Raw genomic sequence first — 18,479 nt, 5'->3', positions numbered from 1 at the left:
AGTATTTATAGAAATGGCTTTTTCTCTACCTTAGCAGGAAGTCAAGCGAAGGGATAGATGGAAAAGATCCATCCCTTGTATCTTGCCCTTCACACTGACCCCATCTTTTCTGCCAAGCCAGAGTCTTAACCTGCTTGTTGTTTGCTCTACATAGATCCTGACGGGGGAAGACTGGAATGAGGTGATGTACAACGGCATCCGCTCCCAGGGTGGGGTCAGCTCGGGCATGTGGTCTGCCATCTACTTCATTGTGCTCACCTTGTTTGGAAACTGTATCCTGCTACGGTGTTCTTCTGTAGTGTTATTACTTCCCTGTACCAGCCTTTGAGGAGATGATGGGGTGGTGGTAGGAGACCTGGAGTAGGCAAGGTGAGAGGTGATAGGCAATGCTCGCTCATACTAAAGGAAACAAGATTTCCATCTTCAGGAATTTGTATGCTAATTCTGGGAAGAATACAAGCATTAAAAAGATGTAATTGCCTAAATCTACAGTATACAAATAATACCATGTAATGATGATATGCTGAATGGTTGGAAATACTATGAGTTCTGTAAAATATGTGAGGCCTGAGATCACTGTAGACTGCAACAGTGGGCAGATCATAATACTAGTGAAATAGTTACATATTTATAAACAGCAGAGTCTACCATGTCATACAATTTCAAAATAAATATAAGTACCAAAATGAGCGCTAATACCATTAAGTATTAGTAGTTATTATATTGGTGTTGTATGGTGAAACATTTTTGTTATGTAAGTGGTGGTTCATCTATTCCTTACCTCCTAAGACAAAAGAAAATACTAGATCTCATCAAGTCAATATAAACCTTTTAAGGAAGACTAACCATGAAATTCTATATCTTCAAATCTTATACCTCATGCTCTATCTATTGCTGAGGGAAAAATAAATACCCCGGCAAAAAGCAACTTAGAGGGGGAGAAGGTTTACTTTAGCTCACAGCTCAGCATCATGTGGTCCATCATCATGAGGCAGGCAGCGCACTCACCTGAGACTCAGAGCTGCTAATCACCACACGTAGTCAAGTGCAGAGAGGGACGAGTTAAAGCTTATGTCAAGCTACTGCTGTTCTCGCTTCTCTGCTATGATGACCTGGAACCTGGCATTGGGAGGTAAAATAAACCCCACTTTAGTTGGGGTGTTGGATCACAGCAACGGGAACAAGACTGGTGGAAAAATCTAGAGCAGGAAGATTGGGGTTTGAGTCCCCGGGACACTCTTTGTTAGCTACATGTGTGGTCTTCAGAAAAGTCCCTTGTTCTTTTGGAGATTTTGTTTCTACATTTCAAAGGAAGATAATGATATCTCCTTTACTAATTGTAGGCATTGAATGAAATAATCATTAAATGCATCTTCTAAGCCGTGAATATTTGTATAACTATGAGGTACCTGGGGGAATGAAACTCACCTTGAATTGGATTATAGAGCTCAGTGGGAACATTCTGAGGCAGCTGCCTATAGCCTCACAAAGAAGAAAGGCTTTTGTCCTGAAGACTTCCAGTGGTCGGAACAGACTATAAACTCGATGTGAGGAATGCACAGGAAGAAGCTCCCTGATAAGTCACAGGAATGGAAGGCCAGTTTGTCACAATGGCAGCCTCTTGATTGTCCTGTTACTCTAAGGAGCCAGATCCATCCTTTTATGGTTTATTAAATTAGCTTCATGTTCCACAACATACGGGTCTCAAACACAGAAAATCGGGACCTTAGGAGTTAGCATATGTAATGGAAGTGGACTTCAGAATGAATTGTGTCCGTGCTGTGACATTTGTCACATGAATCCTGGGAGCTCTCTGGGAGCCTAAAAAGAAGAATAAGAGAAGTCAGTCAGCACCCTTTATAGAAAGCTGCTGGTCTCCTTTTCTTTGGTTTTGGTCTAAGTGAGATTCCGGCCTTCCAGGAGGGAGAGTCGAGATGAGTACTGACAGCTCCCCCCTGCCCATGGCTCAGTGATCCTTTTATTTCCTATGCTAGTCATCAGGGCCACAGCTGTCTGAGGGTTTCCCCACCATACTCGTCCTTCCAGGTGGTTTGATTCAGGCTTTTGTTCTGTGGAAAGAGGCGATATGTGGAAAGAGGGAAGACATAATGTCCTGTAGAAGAAAGTTTCTGTCCCGCCTGGTCCCTGCCACTGCTATTTTAAGTCACTATTTCCAGTGTTCAGGCAGAAAAGTTCTGGAGAGACCCTCTCAGACTTGCTAAAGCATTTTCCTTTGCTTGCCTGCCCACCCTTAACCCATACCCATAGACACACTGCTGAACGTATTCTTGGCCATCGCTGTGGACAATCTGGCCAATGCCCAGGAATTGACCAAGGTAAGCACTACATTCAAGAGAGTCATCTTCTGGAATGTCTAACCATCTTTTAGATGGTTGGAGAGTCACACTTCCATGTGGGAAGCCTGGCTTACTTTCACTGAGTTTACTGAGCTTTGGTTCAGCATGGGTCTCTTGTGGCATATAGAAAATATCAGCATATCTCTGTAAGCACTCACCTGGGTCATTCTCAGAATTACAGAATGCAAAACCAAGGAAAATAGTAGAACTCTAGATTTTTAAGCTCTGCCTCTGTTACTATGATCTGTGTCAGTGTGACCTCAACTATGTGACCAAATCCTCAAGGACTTGGATGTAAGAGTGTTCAGGGGCATCGCAGCTCCTGCACTAAGGCTACCGGGGTAATCCGTCGGCCATGGTCATTCTAGGAAAGTTTCTATGAAATCAGATACTGTCAGTCTCAAAGAGGTATCCCTTTCTTTCATGAAATTCTCCACTCCCTGGGAGGAGACAGTATTAATTAGTGGGGTGATCTACAAAATGGGTAAAAATCCTTGCTGCACAATGTAAATTTGGTTTTAGGAAGGTACACAACATCTTGAGGCTTTCTGAACTTTCCCCCCTGCATCTATGATATGTTGCCTACTCTTCTCACATCTCTTAAAACCCTCATTTCTATAATACAGAAAGGAAAATATGAGCTTTAGTATTTGAAAAACCAGTTTCGAAAACTACATCTTTCCATTAGTGGCTGGTTTAGCTTTGATGGACGTACTGACCTCCATTAATACCAGCTTTCGCAGATATAAGATGGAAAAGACATACCTGCCTACCTGCCCCACCATATTACAGCAAAATTCAAATGGAATACTGTATGTGGAAACCATCGCAGGCTAGGGAGATGTGCATATTAGAATACTTCTATCAACTAGCTGGACTTACTTCCTTGTTGTCATGGCTTCAAGCAAGAATATAGCTGAGGTGATGCTGCAGAGATGCTCAGCAGTAAAAAGTGTTCCAGAGGGCCCAGCTTTAGCTGTAAGCACCATATGGGGTGGCTCACAACTGCTTACTTGTAACTCCAGTTCCAGGGGAATGCAATGCCTTCTTCTCCCTTCAATGGGAAATTGCACACATCACATCACACACACACACACACACACACACACACACACATACACACACACAGTTTCCATCTCTCTTTGTAAAACACCTAAAAAAATATAGGTGAAGAACTTTGATCTCTGCCTAGAAACCCATATGCCATGCAGGGAACCTCCATGACAGGGTTTAACACCTTTTTTTTTTTTGCTTACCTCATCTTGCTTGGGCTTTGGGGCTCCTGGGAAGGGTTGAAGGAAGCTATTCTCTTTATGTCAATCCTAGACAAACTCTCTCTGCTTTGTGTCTAGGACGAACAGGAGGAGGAAGAAGCCTTCAACCAGAAACATGCACTGCAGAAGGCCAAGGAGGTTAGCCCGATGTCTGCACCCAACATGCCTTCTATTGAGTGAGTAGGCCATCCAAACGCTGACCCTGGGCTTCTGGGGCTAAATCTAAGTCTTCAATGCCTGTAATGATTAGCCGCAGGAAGGCACCCCCTGTATTGGTGAACTGTCCATAGTACATAGTACACTGTTATAGGGCAGGTAATCAGAATATGGGGGGGGGCACCACTTAGATAAATCTAAGAAGCACTCTCTGTGTAAATAGAAACCTAAACATACAGAAGGCAATTGTATGGTGTGCTGAAGGAACTGTCCCCCAGCAAGGTCCAGTGTGGCTTATAGAGACCCAGGGGGACAGACGATACTGAGAGCAGTGAACTTGGCACCAGCCAGTACAGAGGTCCTAACCTCCAGGTGAAGGATTTAGCATGTATTCAAGTGGAAATCACGGGGATACTTAACATGGAAGGATGTAGCATCGTGTGGTTTCCACTTTAAAGCATCACTCTGTTCCGTAGAAAATGGGTTATGAGGACCCAGCATAGAAGCAGTGAGCTGCAGCTGCTGTTAGCGTAAAGTGGGTGTTGATGAGTTAGACAAGGAAAGTAGCCACGGAGGAGATGACAGTTCTACTCAGTCTAGATTTTAGAATGTGAGCCAGTGGGATACATTCATGGATTAAATGTTAAATGCAGTAGGAATAAGAATTTAAAAAAAAGACAGAAAGAGAAGAAATAAAAAATTTTCACCAGTTTTATAGTTTGGGGACCTAGACAGCTGCATGGAAGGTGGGAAGGTTTGTTGGTACTTCACAGAGATAACGGAAATCCAGAGTTCATTTTGGCCACATTGAATGTAAGATGTTTCTAAGGCATCCAAGTGTGTGAATAGGCTATTGGTTACACGTGTCTGGAGCATAGAAGAGAAGTTGGGATTAAAATAAAGATTTGGGGGAAGTCATTTGCATTTAGATGGTATTTAAGCCATCAGTGTGGGTGAGATGACCCAGGAAGAGTGGGGACAGGGGAAGAGTGGAGCTGAGGACAGAGCCTGAGCATGCGCTTCTCTGGCAGAGGAGAAGCTGGGAAAGAGGCAAGGGAGTGTAGCTAGGGGGCCAAGTAACAGAGGAGCACGGTGTCCTAGAAGCATACACGGGAGGGAGCAGGGGTACTGCATGCTATTGGAGCACTCCCAATGGGGACAGAGAAGAGATTACTGGATTTGGCAAAACAGACGCTAATTTAGTGGCTTTTCTAGTAGCTTGGTAGAAACAGTGTCCAGATGGAAGAGACTTGAGACTGAATGGGAAGGTGATATGGAGGGGAGGTAGGATCACTCTCCCAGGGTCCAGCCAGGATCTGTCCTCCATGGGAGAACTGGGGGACTCAGTACAGTCCTGCACAGGCCAGGCCTCTGCACGGTAAAGGAAGCCAGTAGAAAAGAACCACAGAATTCCTGACGATAATCAAGGCATGCAGGAGACCTGTGTGAGAGGTCCTGTCATATCCGTGGGAAAAGTGGGAACCCACTGAGAAGTAAAATATATCCTGAGCCTACTGGTCCCTGTCAACCAGTACTTAAAGCCAGAGAGGGAAGAGTTCTTGGTGGCCAAGTCTTAATGGGAGGGAGGATCTTCTGAGCAGTTTCTACCTCATCCATTGTGACGCTCACCATTCTATGTGGGGTCTCCTTTCTCTACTGTTGGCTTGCATTTGCTTCCCAAAGCTGAGAAGGCTCACCTTCTAAGTCCCTTTTCTGCAACTCTGAGAAAAATAGAAGTCCTTAAAAATTGGTTGGGGAATACCAAACAACTCCTTCCTCTTCAGACTATTCTCTAGTTCTGAGTAATTTCTACCCTGCTCCTCTGAACTCATAAATTTTGGCTAAAATCACACACACACACACACAGGTATCCAGAGCTGCATATGGGTAGGACTTGCTGCCGCCAGGAGTGGGTGGTTCTATTTACTGAGACGAGGAAGCTTGGGGGAGAGGAGGCTTTGGAGGGATGTGATTGGGAATGATGATTGGCCCAGAGTAGAAACTATTTATAGCAGAGGGGAATGAATGAGATGTGGGTAGGCGCGGGGCTGTGGGAATTGAGCAGTGAGCATCGGTGCAGAATGAAGGTGGAGTAGGTGCTGCAGACATCCACAGTAGGATGACCGCAGGGCCTTGGTTGCCGTCCATATGCCATGTCGTGTGGACTGCTGCTCGGAGGGATCTCGGGGGATGCGTGCCTTGCTCGGGTGTGCCTCTCAGCAACTGATTTCCGGCAAGCAGAGTTGTGGCTGCCATGGATAGCCATGGAAAGAGCGTCGGCACAAACCCAAGTGTCCCAGTGGTAGCCCTAATTGTCACTAACATGCTCTGTAGCCTTAAAGAGAACCACTGAGGACCTCAGGGTTTGCCTCTGTTGGCCCACGTTTGGGATGGGAAGGAGGACTCCTGCTCTTTCTGCTTTACACGGCTATTGTGACGTATACACAGATCACGTGCACACGAGTTAGAGTTAGTGGCTGCTTCTCCATGTGGTTTTGGAGCATGACAGCAACCTGGAATATTACTACATGAGTAGACAGGTGGAGTCAAGTGTCAAGTGTATGCCTGACTATGTGACAAAGATTAGTTTCTCTTGCTTGCAGTGTGTGTGTGCATAAGTATGTGTATACGTGGGTAAGAGTGTATGCATGTATGTGAGAAACTGAACGCCTACTAGAGACAGAAAGTACGTGTGTGAGAGAAACGAAGTAAAACTGTGTGAGAGAGAGGGACAGATAGACGGGGGGGGGGAAGAGAGAGAGAGAGAGAGAGAATCCTCCCATATACTTACTTACACATGCGCTTAGAAGGTTGGTATTTGAATACTTGAGAATTTTCACGTAGATGACATGATACGCTTTTCGCGGTGGGTGTGCTTGTTGCCTGTCTAGAGTGTGTGCATCTATTTCTATATGCTACCCATGCTTCCCACCTCTCCTGTGCCCTGCTTTGGCACAGGCTGCCGATGCTGAGGGATATGTGTTTTGTTGAGGAGCTCACAGCATCTCTGCAATGACGTCTACACCAAAGAGTACTTGTGTACATATAAGTTCATTTGTGCTTCCTCCATGTATCCCCATAGATGCTTAGATTGGCTGCCTCTGCTTCCTCAGTCCTGCCCTTGTCTGAGGCTCCCCTCCAAGTGCATGAGATAGGGCAGAGTTCATTTGCCTGGCATGCTCTGCACTGATGAGTCTTCTCAGAACAGGCAAATCATTTCCCTGCTTCCCATACCCAGCAGGCCGCATTGTGATGCACCAGGGTCCTCCAGTTCTAGGGCTAGAGCAGGCTCACTCTGGGAATTCTCAGATGAGCTGTTCTACCCCAGCCATCTCCCTGTGCTGACACACTCATTTCTACTTTTGCAGCTTCCATCCATCCCATCACTTTGACCGCTCCTCAAACTTGAATCTGAAAGGATGCAATGTGTATGTAGAAGTGATATTTCATGCAACCAGCCTAAGGTCAATTCTGTGTTTTACCCAGCAAAACAGAGTAAACCTTGAAGGGCACCACTTGCATTCTTTGGCCTCTGGAGTATAGCCATGGCCTTGGCCTTGGGTTGCTCTATAGCGCCACTGGTGTACATGACAGACCATTTGTCTCCTCTACGTTCCATAAAACTGAGCCAGGATCTGCTGTGGGAGTGATGAGCTGGAAGGGGTCCTACCTGGGCGAATGTGCCTTGTTGCCCTTGAAATGACTGGGGAGGGGGAAACAAGTGCTCATCAAAGCAGGACTCGAGAGGGTAGTCATGGGAGCTCGGCGGGGCCTGGTGTTTCAGCATTGAAAGCTATAGCCTATAAGAAGTAGTCTGTCCTCTGGGACTCTGCATGCATGCTTCAGAAACAAGATCGGTGTAAGCTGCACGTAGCAAGGACCCGGAAGTCGCTGTGGGAGCACTGTAGGTGGGGAGTCTCCAGAGGGCAAGCAGATGCACGGAAGCCCCGTGGACATGCTAGAGAATCTGGCTTCCCTCTGGATGCCCGCCAGCGGCTGTGGGGCTTGCAGGTCCTGGAGGTCGGGGTGGACTGAACCTGTCCGTTTTTCTTTCCCAGAAGAGACAGAAGGAGAAGACACCACATGTCGATGTGGGAGCCGCGCAGCAGCCACCTGTATGTGTGTACCGGTCTGCGTGTTTGGGAGTGGTTCTGTGTGGGCATGGGGGCGATGTGTTTCTGTCCTGGCCGTGGACCAAGTGATACCGAGTGTAAACGTCAGTGTGTGCCTTGGTGTGTGGGGTGTGTGTGTGTGTGTGTCCCATGCACATCTGTGGACGTGCCCCTTGGCATCTTTCAGTGTGTGCTTTTACCAGTGTGTCTAAAGTATGTGACGGCGTGTTGTGTGCTGTTGTGTCTGGCCTGACAGTGGGCATGTGCTCACACTGGTAACTGGAGCTGGCGGGGCTTCCTTTCACGTAGGCAGTTGCGTACATCTCTGTGTGGGCCTCAGTGCAGGCGCGTGTGGTTTCACGTGCATGTGCCCACAGGCACGGGAGGGAGGGAGGAGGTGTCCACCCTTCCAGCCGAGGAGCCCATGCCCGTGTTCTCCATGCCATGTTTGTGTGTTCCTGCTGCCATGTGACAACTTGTTAGGCCTCAGAACTGAAGTCCTCAACAATAGTTTGGGCGTGGATTGCTGGTGATCTCTGTGAATACAGTCTTTCATGGGTTTCCTTAGTCGTTGTTCTAGAAGCCCATGGCTCCTTTACTTTCAGGGGATGCTGCCACTGTTAGCACATGGGGCTGCTTGCCACTGTCATTATCTTTGTTAGTAGCTGAACAAGGTGCATCTCAGCCCGTGCTGTTCCAGGCTAAAATCTGAGAGTGGGGGGGAGAGGAGGGGAATCTCTGACCTTGAATGAAGGGCCATTGGTGGGTACATAAGAGACCCCAATTGATACCCTCAGTCAAAGGAGTGCTGGGTAAGGAAGGCCGGATGAGTCTTTGTATTGCCCCTCTCACTGGTCTTGGGGATATGGAGCTCAGTCCCGAACTCATTCACCCTTTACTACTGCACCACAGAAGCAGGGACTGGAGGGAAAAGTATCCAGTACTGGACTTGGAGGCACTGGTCTGACAACTCTCTCATGTGTGGCCACTCTGCTCCTTGCATCTTTGTGCTTCTTGTCTGGGATCCTGGGCTCCCCTTTAGCTCCTTCACCCCATGATCCCTATTCATGGCTCCTGTAAGCTGCCATCTCTAATCCGGGCGTGTGCTGTCAGGTTCTGACTGTAGCCCCCCACCCCCACTTCTCCTTTGTTAGGAGGGAGCGGAGGCGCCGGCACCACATGTCTGTATGGGAACAACGCACCAGCCAGTTGAGGAGGCACATGCAAATGTCTAGCCAAGAAGCCCTCAACAAAGAAGAGGCCCCGCCAATGAACCCCCTCAATCCACTCAATCCACTGAGCCCTCTCAACCCACTCAACGCTCACCCCAGCCTCTATCGGAGACCCAGGCCCATTGAGGGCCTAGCCCTGGGCCTGGGTCTTGAGAAGTGTGAAGAGGAGCGCATTAGCCGCGGGGGTTCCCTCAAGGGCAGTGTAGGGGCCCTGACCAGTGCCCTGGACAACCAGAGGAGCCCCTTGTCCTTGGGAAAACGGGAGCCACCATGGCTGCCCAGATCCTGTCATGGAAACTGTGACCCGACCCAGCAGGAAGCTGGGGGAGGAGAGACCGTGGTGACTTTTGAGGACCGAGCCAGACATAGGCAGAGCCAGAGGCGCAGCCGCCATCGCCGCGTCAGGACTGAGGGCAAGGAGTCTGCCTCCGTGTCGCGGAGCAGGTCCGCCAGCCAGGAGCGGAGTCTGGATGAAGGGGTGTCCATTGAGGGGGAGAAAGAACATGAACCTCAGGGCAGCCACAGAAGCAAGGAGCCTACCATCCATGAAGAGGAAAGAACTCAGGACTTGAGGAGGTAAATAAGTCCCAGGAGGGCCCCGGAGGGCTAGAGCTCAGGTTGGTGTGAGGAATTCTGTGACAGAAACCTCTGTGGGCCTTGATGTCCCCTTTTATAAGATGCCAAAACACCATCTAAAAGGCATGGCTTAATATAACAGACAATCTATCTGTATGGAAATGATGTTCTCTTCCAGAGCATCTCTGTAGAGAGTGGGGTCAGAGGTGGGAATGAGTTAGTGGGCGTGGCCCAGAGGTGTTTGCTCCTCTATGTATGTCTGGATAGAGATGGGAGATACCTCAGGCTGTGTGCTCTCCAGGAGGCCCGCTCTTGCTCCTCTCCCCTTTCCTTTTGAGCCAGATACATCACCGATTCTAGAACAGCTTCTGAACCATGGCCGTCTCCTGCTCTTTCTTCCCAGGACCAACAGTCTGATGGTACCCAGGGGCTCTGGACTGGTAGGAGCTCTTGATGAGGCAGAAACTCCTCTAGTCCAGCCCCAGCCCGAGTTGGAAGTGGGTAAGGATGCGGCTCTGGCAGAGCAGGAAGCTGAAGGCAGCAGCGAGCAAGCCCTGCTTGGGGACGTCCAGCTGGACGTGGGCCGGGGCATTAGCCAGAGCGAGCCTGACCTCTCCTGCATGACAGCCAACATGGACAAGGCTACCACCGAGAGCACCAGTGTCACAGTCGCCATCCCTGATGTTGACCCCTTGGTGGATTCAACGGTGGTGCACAGTGAGCACAGCCCCTGTTCTGTCCGTCACCCTCGTCCTCCGCTCCAGCAGGGGCAGCTGGCTCTGAGGTTCCTCTAATAAAGCTCTGTAGGAAGCCCTTGTGACCTCCTAGATGATCTGGAAGGACCCCTGGGGGTGCACTAGCAGAATGCCTCTAGCTCTGGTCCCTGCTCTGCTCAGTCAGTGGTCTGGCGGCCTCTGTGTCACATATAATGGAGAACACTGAGTTAGACTGTCCCTAGAGATCATCCCTGCACTAACATTTTTCATGGCTCTATGATTCTTATCAACGGTCTCTCTCCTAGGAGCTCTCAGTCACGCTTCCCCATCAAAATTCCTTCAAGCAGATGTTAACCTATGAAATATTAGCAGGGAACACCGGGGAAAGCATTTAACCTACTATGCTACTTGGCTCTATGGCCCATCTTTTCCTGAACCACACCTCACTCCTACATTCGTGTTATTCCTGACACTGCCCTGACTGCATATTTCATGTCTACCTTAGTCCCTGTGCCTCTATTGTCCTACCCCAATCCCTTCCTTTTACCTCATCTCTGCCCTGTCCCTCAGTCCCTTTCCTGCTTTAATCCCATTCCTCATTATGACCTGAGTCCTGCACCTCCTCCCTGTATTAGCCATGCACTTTATTCTGTCCCTGTATGTCATCTCTTCATTGGTCCCACACCCTGTAATGTGCCCCCTACTCTATCCTTGCATTAATCCACATCCTGCTCCCGTCCCCTCACCACACCCTCACCACATCCCTGTATTAATCCCACCGCTTGTAGTAATAAGGAGCAGCGGGGCTGCGTCCCCAACACCCCGACCGCCTGGCTAGCTTTACCCGAAATAATTACACGGACACTGTATTCATTTAAACACTGCTTGGCCCTTTAGCTTTAGCCCTTACTGGCTAATTCTGATATACAGATCAACCCATCTCTAATAATCTGTAGCACCGGTCTTACTGGGAAGATTCTAGCCTAAGTCCATCCTGGGTCGGAGCTTCATGGCATGCATCTTCCCTGGAGCAGGGAGCATGGCGTTTCTCTGAGGCTTCTGCTCCGGAGAGGAGAGCTGTGGAGTCTGAGCTCACTTCCTCTTCCTCCCAGCATTCTGTTCTGTTTACTCCTCCCACCTATCTTCTAACCAATGAGGACCAAGCAGTTTCTTTTTATTTAACCAATGACCTTCCTCCATCAACCACTGCACTGTGGTCACAAGTTATTGCCATGCGGTTCCATGCATGCACGTTTTCCTTCTGTTTCCCTATTGTTCTTTCACATGAGTCTCCTTGTCTCCCTGCCTGCCTCTCTGCCACTGCTTCATTTCCACTCTACTTAGTATCCACTACCCTCAGAAATGCCAGGTCTGCTTTACAAACTAATCTACCATACCCAGGGCTTGCTGGGATTGATGTGGGCATGTTTCAGGGTTCCAGGTCCAGAGCCATTTTTAATGTCTGTCTGATTTTATGATTTTATTAAATAAGAAGTGCTTTAAAGCCTCTTTTATGAGAAGCAAGTTAGCTTGACCCTCTCTCTGTTCCCCTGCTAGGGCTAGTCACAGGTACAGTGTGTGGTAGAGAATTTTAAGTTCACCCTATCACTTAGCTGTTAGAAGGCCCTACCATGGACCAGTTCCACAAAGGCTTGCTACTTAGCCCGAGTCTCAGAGCAGTACCACTCCTTAGTCACAGAGCACTGGGGGTGGGGCTGAGGGTTTCCCAAGCCTTCTCTCCACTATGACAGCCTTCTGTTCCCTGACTTCAGCATAGAAACAGAGAATAGCCCCCTGACCATGCTACGTGACCCATGGCTGCTTCATCTCCCCAGTCCTGGAACATAGTCATGGGCCTATGTTCACATGAATATTGTATTCTCATTTCTATATCCATCATGTTGGGGAAGGACAGTCGGAAAGGCAGTACACAGAGAGAAATGGTTTCTTGAAATCTTCCTTTGCAGAGATTGCACAAAAGTGTATAGGATTTAAATTTAGCTATAAGACCTTAGGAAAGGTATGTGGATTCTCTGAACTTCAGTTTCCTCATCTGTATAATGGGAATGATTATATATGCCACTTAAGGGTTGGTGATATGGAAGTTCAATGGGTGAACTTAAAAGGATGTAAAGTTTAGATATAATTTCTAAATTATGCAAGCTTTGTAGCTGCGATAACCATATTGTTTCCTCAACTATGAAAGTTCAGCCATAAAAGGGGAAATATGGCACAAAAGGCTATAGTATATAACATGTAGGGAAGGGTGGGGATAATGGGAAGAGAAGGAGTTGATGTAGTGGGGGGGAACCCCTGATACTGTCAGGGTACCTTCCCAGGGTCATCCTTGGCATCCCTCCTATACTCTGTGCTGTACCAACTCAAACCAGAAACCGTATGTGCCAGCAGGTTTCTGAAGCTTTAAACCTTTCTGCTTGCAGTTAGCAACAAGACTGATGGAGAAGCCAGTCCCTTGAAGGAGGCAGAGACCAAAGAGGAAGAAGAAGAGGTGGAGAAGAAGAAGAAGAAGGAGAAGCGAGAGACTGGCAAAGCCATGGTGCCCCATAGCTCTATGTTCATCTTCAGCACCACTAACCCGTGAGCCATGCTCCTGTTGTGCCCCCATTTAGTACTAGGACAGACAGCCAGGATTTGAGCCAGCCTGGGATGATGAAACCCTGTCGTCTTCTTGAACCTTCCTGGCAGAGGATAGCTAGATATGGAAAGAGTTGGGGCCCAGTAAATGAGATGGGGCAAATATTTAGTTGAGCAGCCTCTTATCTCTGTGCCCATAGTCTCCAGGGTAACTGAAGTCAGAATATAGGAGAAAAGTCATGGAAAAGGACTCTTCCCCTACCCTTTGATCAGTAGTAGTTAGAACAGGGAAAATGAAGGGGAGTTCCTTGAGGATGTCACCATACATTCTGGAAAAAGACAGATGACTCTAAAGATGGTCAGGCATCTACTGGAGTTTAGGGTTTGTGTACCACTATTCTGCGCATGGAGTTTTGATAAAAGTTTCCTTTCCCAGAGTGGAGGTAGAAGCATGGAGAAGGAATATCAGAGAAGAGTCTAGAATGTTAGATTCAAGAAATATGGTACAAGAGAAGAGCCTATGCCTTATATCCTGGAACTGTCATGTGGATCAGCTTCTGAGGAAGGAAGACAAGGAGATGTTTAGTGGCCTTGTGGGCAGTGCTCAGGCAGGCCTGTGGGATGGGAGGAAGCTGGGTTCTGTTGCCAGGTCATCCAGAAATGTAGCAGAGAACACAGTTATTTGCATCAGGATAGTCAGGACGCCATGGAAACATGCAACGCCTCATCAGGGGTTTGAGAATCGAGATGTTTTTGTGTTTCTTGGTTGTTTAGAATTTTCTAGGCAGGTCCTAGTTTCCTTGCTCAGGGGAGAAGGCAGAGATGCCACAGAGGGGACCACATGCCACTGGAGGTCGTGTAGTCTCACGTGGCTGTTCCTCATGGCTCACTCGTGTGCAGATAATGATCGTGGTTTGCATGACATAGCCTCTAACCAATCTCATTACCATTCTCCACTGGGGACTGGAATCAAAGGGCGGTGCTGGAGAAATTAAATTGCTCTCCCTGGTGACTTCCTTTGGCAAGGTCTGGCTATCTGGAAGAGGTCAATGTAGGGGCAGGCATAGGAATGACGCAGGGCAAGCTCAATAGGGTGAGCTCAGCAGGATTCTCCCCCCCCCATCCCCGCAGGATCCGCAGGGCCTGCCACTACATTGTGAACCTACGCTACTTTGAGATGTGCATCCTCCTGGTGATTGCAGCCAGCAGCATTGCCCTGGCAGCTGAGGACCCTGTCCTGACCAATTCGGAGCGCAATAAAGTGAGTGCACAAGGGTGGTTTGTGATATTTCTTGATGCCTTGGGGTCTACTCCATCCCAGGCCTTCCCCTCCAGCAGCAAAGGTGAATCAAGATGAGGTAGCAGAAAGGTTTGGGGGGGATGAGGAGGATGGATCAGTTACCTATGTCTTATATAAGTACAGGGTCTTTCTAGAGAAGTCCCCACATCCACACTCATACCACTGTTTTTAAGCTGCCGCAGCGGGCTTAACACTGAGAGCTAGCCAGGCTTCTGAAAGGATTCTGCTGCTATTGGAGGGCCCGGATGTAGGATCTAACATAGAGCCATAGGTGATGTGTGTGGATGCGGTAGAACTGCAGCTTAACCACAAGCCACTGAGTCATCACCTGGGTACCACACAGAGCCTGAAAGAGAGTTGTATGGGGGCAATTCAGACCCCAGAAGTTATGACCAAAGAGAAGGAATAGGCTGTGGACCATGCGGCTCAAGCAGGTTCGCTGGTGCCTTCTTCCTTATGTTCACTTCCCAGCTCTGCTATAGGTAGTAGGAAAAATTCCTCACTGTGTTTTGGGGTGGGAATGTATGGGAGATGGGGTTGTCATGCAGAATGGCAAAGGTCAGCGGGAAGGTGTGCATAAAGCTTGGCAGCCTTACATGGTCCTCTCTGTCTCGTTCATGTGTGTCTTTACAGGTCCTGAGATATTTCGACTATGTTTTCACTGGCGTGTTTACCTTTGAGATGGTTATAAAGGTAAAATCTTCCTGAGAAAACCTGGCCTCTGGATTTCAGTTATACCACTTGTCTGTTTTAAGGCCCTTCCCCCATAATGCCATCTCCTAGTCCATGGCAGCATTAAGAGAGCCTCTGCAGAGCCCTCACCGGCTTCGGTGTCCTGTGAGGGAAGGCATGGCTGTGTGGATGTGATTGGCTAATGTATATCTTTTCTCCTGGCCTGAACAGCAGGAGGCAGGTAGTAAGGTAGGAACAGCTTGAGGACTGTGTACTTCTGCACATTGCACTCCTGGTCTTATAATAAGTACATGTCCAAGCAATGGGTTAGGGAGATGTAAGTTCAGACTTCGTCTAACTCCAAGCACACCCTCTGCCTCTAGGTGCCTAAAATCCCAACAGTACTGTCTCATTCTGAGTTTTACCTATCTGGCACTTTTATCCATCCATGTGTATGTGGCAGTGTTTGGAGCTCCGGGATACTCAGGAGAGAGGATAGGATTCTGTAATGGCAGGAGAGTCTAATCCAATCCTATTAGACTATAGGAAGGGGGCCGCATCCTCACTGTAGACGGGAGAATTTGTGTGACTGCGAGAGGAGTCTTCAGTCCTCTCCTAGAATGCCTGCTGGATATCCTCCTTACTCCTCAGGCCCAGGGTGGGCTTAACTAGGAGACAGTGGTAGTAGAGCCCTTGCCATAAGGAAGCAAAGCCAGGTGTAGGTTTTACTTACAACCATTGGCCTCATCTGTTCAAACCCTGTCCTGCAGATGATAGACCAAGGCTTGATCCTGCAGGATGGATCCTACTTCCGAGACCTCTGGAACATCCTGGACTTTGTGGTAGTGGTTGGTGCGTTGGTAGCCTTTGCTCTGGCGTAAGTAGATTCTTTTCTGTCCCATTCCCCTGCCTTTCCTCTTCCTGGAGGCCTGGTTGACTTAAGCCTATCTCCAGGGTCCACCTGGGAAGTGAATGCTCTGAGTGGTGCCTAAGAGCGACACTCTAGGGGTCTGCTTGCCAATGGTTCTCAACAGAGTCCTTAAGCTCTTACAGCTCCGGTTCATGTGTCCTAAATGAGGAAGCAAGATTGAAGAGCATCAGTAGAAGACAGGTCACCATGGAAGAGTAATGTAGTAGAGCCAGAGCAGAGTTGAGGATCTCAAAATCTTAGGCATGGGGAGGGTCTCTGTCCATGAGCAATAGTAACAGAGATCTAGTTAGTCCAGGGATATAAAACCCATATGGATGCACCAGGCTGAGCTCCAGAAGTCCAGTCGAAGAGAGGGAGATTGATTATATGAGCAAGAGGGGTCAAGATCATGACGACGAAATCCACAGAGACAGCTGACCAGAGCTAGTGGGAGCTCATGGACTCTAGATTGCCAACTTGAGAGCTTGTATGGGGCCAGACTAGGCCCTCTGCATGTGGGTGACAGTTGTATGGCTTGCTCAGCCTTGAAACAGGGGGAAAGGGTTTGGTCCTGCCTCAACTTGTTGTGCCAGGCTTTGTTGGTTTCCCAAGGAAAGCCTTACTCTTTCTGAGGAGTGGTGGAATGCTGGGTGGGGGAGGAAGTGGAGATGAGGGAGCCGGAGAAGGGGAGGGAAAGGGAACTATGGTTGGTATGTAAAAATGAACTTAAAAATTAAAAAAAAACATATGGATACATGAGAGCTCAAAAAGGAATGATTTTCCAACTCTTTCTTGATTTTCCAAATCTTCCTTGAAGACATACTTAAGGAAATGTTCTTAGTGCGTGCAGAAACCAACTCATATTCATGACAATTGGGGAAATTTATTAACCCCATGTATTGATCTATTGGCATGTTGGAGTCCTCAAAGCCATCCTTTTTGGGGCTTGCCTTCCAAGCAAGGCTGGATACACTTTCTCCTGATAGGGAGGAGGAAGCATTTGAGTGCTGTTTTTATGGAAGGTAGCCATATGGGGAGGGGGAAAGAAGTTTCCATAGGTTTACCCTTCCCATATCCAACGTGTTAGAAAGGGATTGTCCTCTGTTCAACTTCTGCCAAGCACAGGCAGCTTCTGTCCCTGATCCTCACTGGCAGTTGAACAGTTAGGGCAAGAAATAAGGTGTCAAGAGCCAGGTGAGAATTCCCAGCTGGGTTAAGTCTAAGATCTTCCAGAAATGAAGATGATTGTGATCCTGAGACAGGGTGGTAGCAAGGTAATTCAGTGTGTCTTGTCCCCATGTGCACAGGCATCTCCACCCCATTAGAGCTATGCAGAGTCACCTTTGCTCTCACAGGACGAAAGCGTCCTATAAATGTGCCTGAACTGTTCCCAAAGAGATTCCCTAAAAGCATAATATCTCCCCACATACCTAGACCTGTATGAGTTCTCATAGCAACATACCAAGAAAGGCAACCCTGTTTGTACCAAGGGACTCTCAGTTTGTCTTCCCCACGGTTCAATAGGGTCTGCCCTTGCCTTAAGAAAGCCCACTTTGTTGTTTGCTAAAGACAGAATACGACCATTGGGCTGTTAAAAGGTCCAGTTCTCTTTTCGTTCTATCAATTCATTTGTGTGCATCACTCAGTATTGTTCCTCTCTCACTCTGGTATCAGTAGCACACTCTATCTTTGAGTAATGGGTAGGGGGAAATGCGTAGGGGACAGAACTCACCAGACCTTGAAGAAGAGCAGAGTTCATAGGTGACGGCACAGAAGAGGAAAGGTGACAGTTGTGGGGCCAGGCTGAGCCCAATTTGAATCCCAGCCCTTCTCCTTCCCAGCTTCATGTCCTTGACCCATTGTAGCAAAATATTAATTATCCTAACCTCCATTTCTAACCTCTAAAATGGAGAGAAAATAGGGTATGCAGAGTACTTACCACTGGGGCCGTCAGTGTGAATGATCAGCAGATGTTAAGTCTTCTAATTTTTCATGCTGTCAAATGTAGTGGGAATAAACTTTATGTTGGTGTGGAATTTACACATATAGTTCAAGATGGATGAAGGCTTAACTGGTCTAAGACTTAACTGCTTCCCACCCAGCTATCTCTTTCCCACAGCCTTGAGTCTGTGCTCCTAACAACCAGCAGGTGACAATAGGAAGTGTCCTTCAGAGGAAGTCTTGCTTCCTGTCCTGTGCCCAGTGGCCAGCTGTTTCTCCGTGGACTCATTTGACACCAGTGTGCTCTAGGGTTGGCATCTGTCTCATTCCCTTTTGTGCTCTTTGAACCATGGCGGTGATGGTGGCAAGGGAAGCCTCCATGATCCCAGAGCTGATAACTCTCTGTTGTCAGGGATACTTAGGGGAAGATACACGTTTATGGGATGGATCAAGACCTATGATCTATTATTTGATTTTAGCGATACCATATTTTGAGCTTTCAGTTCATTTCTCTCTGAAATGTAGATGGTCCTTCTTCATCCTTCTCCATCATTCTCTCCGGTTGTCATCCTTCCTAGTTTGCCATGCCTGTTCCCTCTCTGGTTTCTGTGCCTATAGCATGAGCTCCCATTCTCCCC

At 48.1% G+C, this 18,479-nt stretch overlaps 1 protein-coding gene across 7 annotated transcripts in view; it reads left to right on the top strand.

The window, feature by feature from the left end:
- Cacna1e (calcium voltage-gated channel subunit alpha1 E) overlaps positions 1–18,479 on the top strand; it is a 470,658-nt gene that overhangs the window by 392,956 nt on the left and 59,223 nt on the right. For 5 of the 7 annotated variants that reach the window (XM_075988277.1, XM_075988278.1, XM_075988273.1 and 2 more), the window contains 10 exons: positions 155–272; positions 2,269–2,336; positions 3,710–3,807; positions 7,846–7,902; positions 9,054–9,707; positions 10,111–10,424; positions 12,865–13,021; positions 14,150–14,279; positions 14,952–15,011; positions 15,761–15,867. In XM_075988277.1, the coding sequence (XP_075844392.1) occupies positions 155–272; positions 2,269–2,336; positions 3,710–3,807; positions 7,846–7,902; positions 9,054–9,707; positions 10,111–10,424; positions 12,865–13,021; positions 14,150–14,279; positions 14,952–15,011; positions 15,761–15,867 (1,763 nt within the window). The remainder of the gene's footprint in view (positions 1–154; positions 273–2,268; positions 2,337–3,709; positions 3,808–7,845; positions 7,903–9,053; positions 9,708–10,110; positions 10,425–12,864; positions 13,022–14,149; positions 14,280–14,951; positions 15,012–15,760; positions 15,868–18,479) is intronic. The other 2 variants (XM_075988280.1, XM_075988276.1) reach the window with 1 other exon arrangement.

This window comes from Microtus pennsylvanicus, chromosome 10, assembly GCF_037038515.1.
Source record: "Microtus pennsylvanicus isolate mMicPen1 chromosome 10, mMicPen1.hap1, whole genome shotgun sequence".
Lineage (NCBI taxonomy): Eukaryota > Metazoa > Chordata > Mammalia > Rodentia > Cricetidae > Microtus > Microtus pennsylvanicus.
The sequence above is the reverse complement of the archived record's forward strand: the minus strand, read 5'-3'. Positions and strand labels throughout refer to the sequence as shown.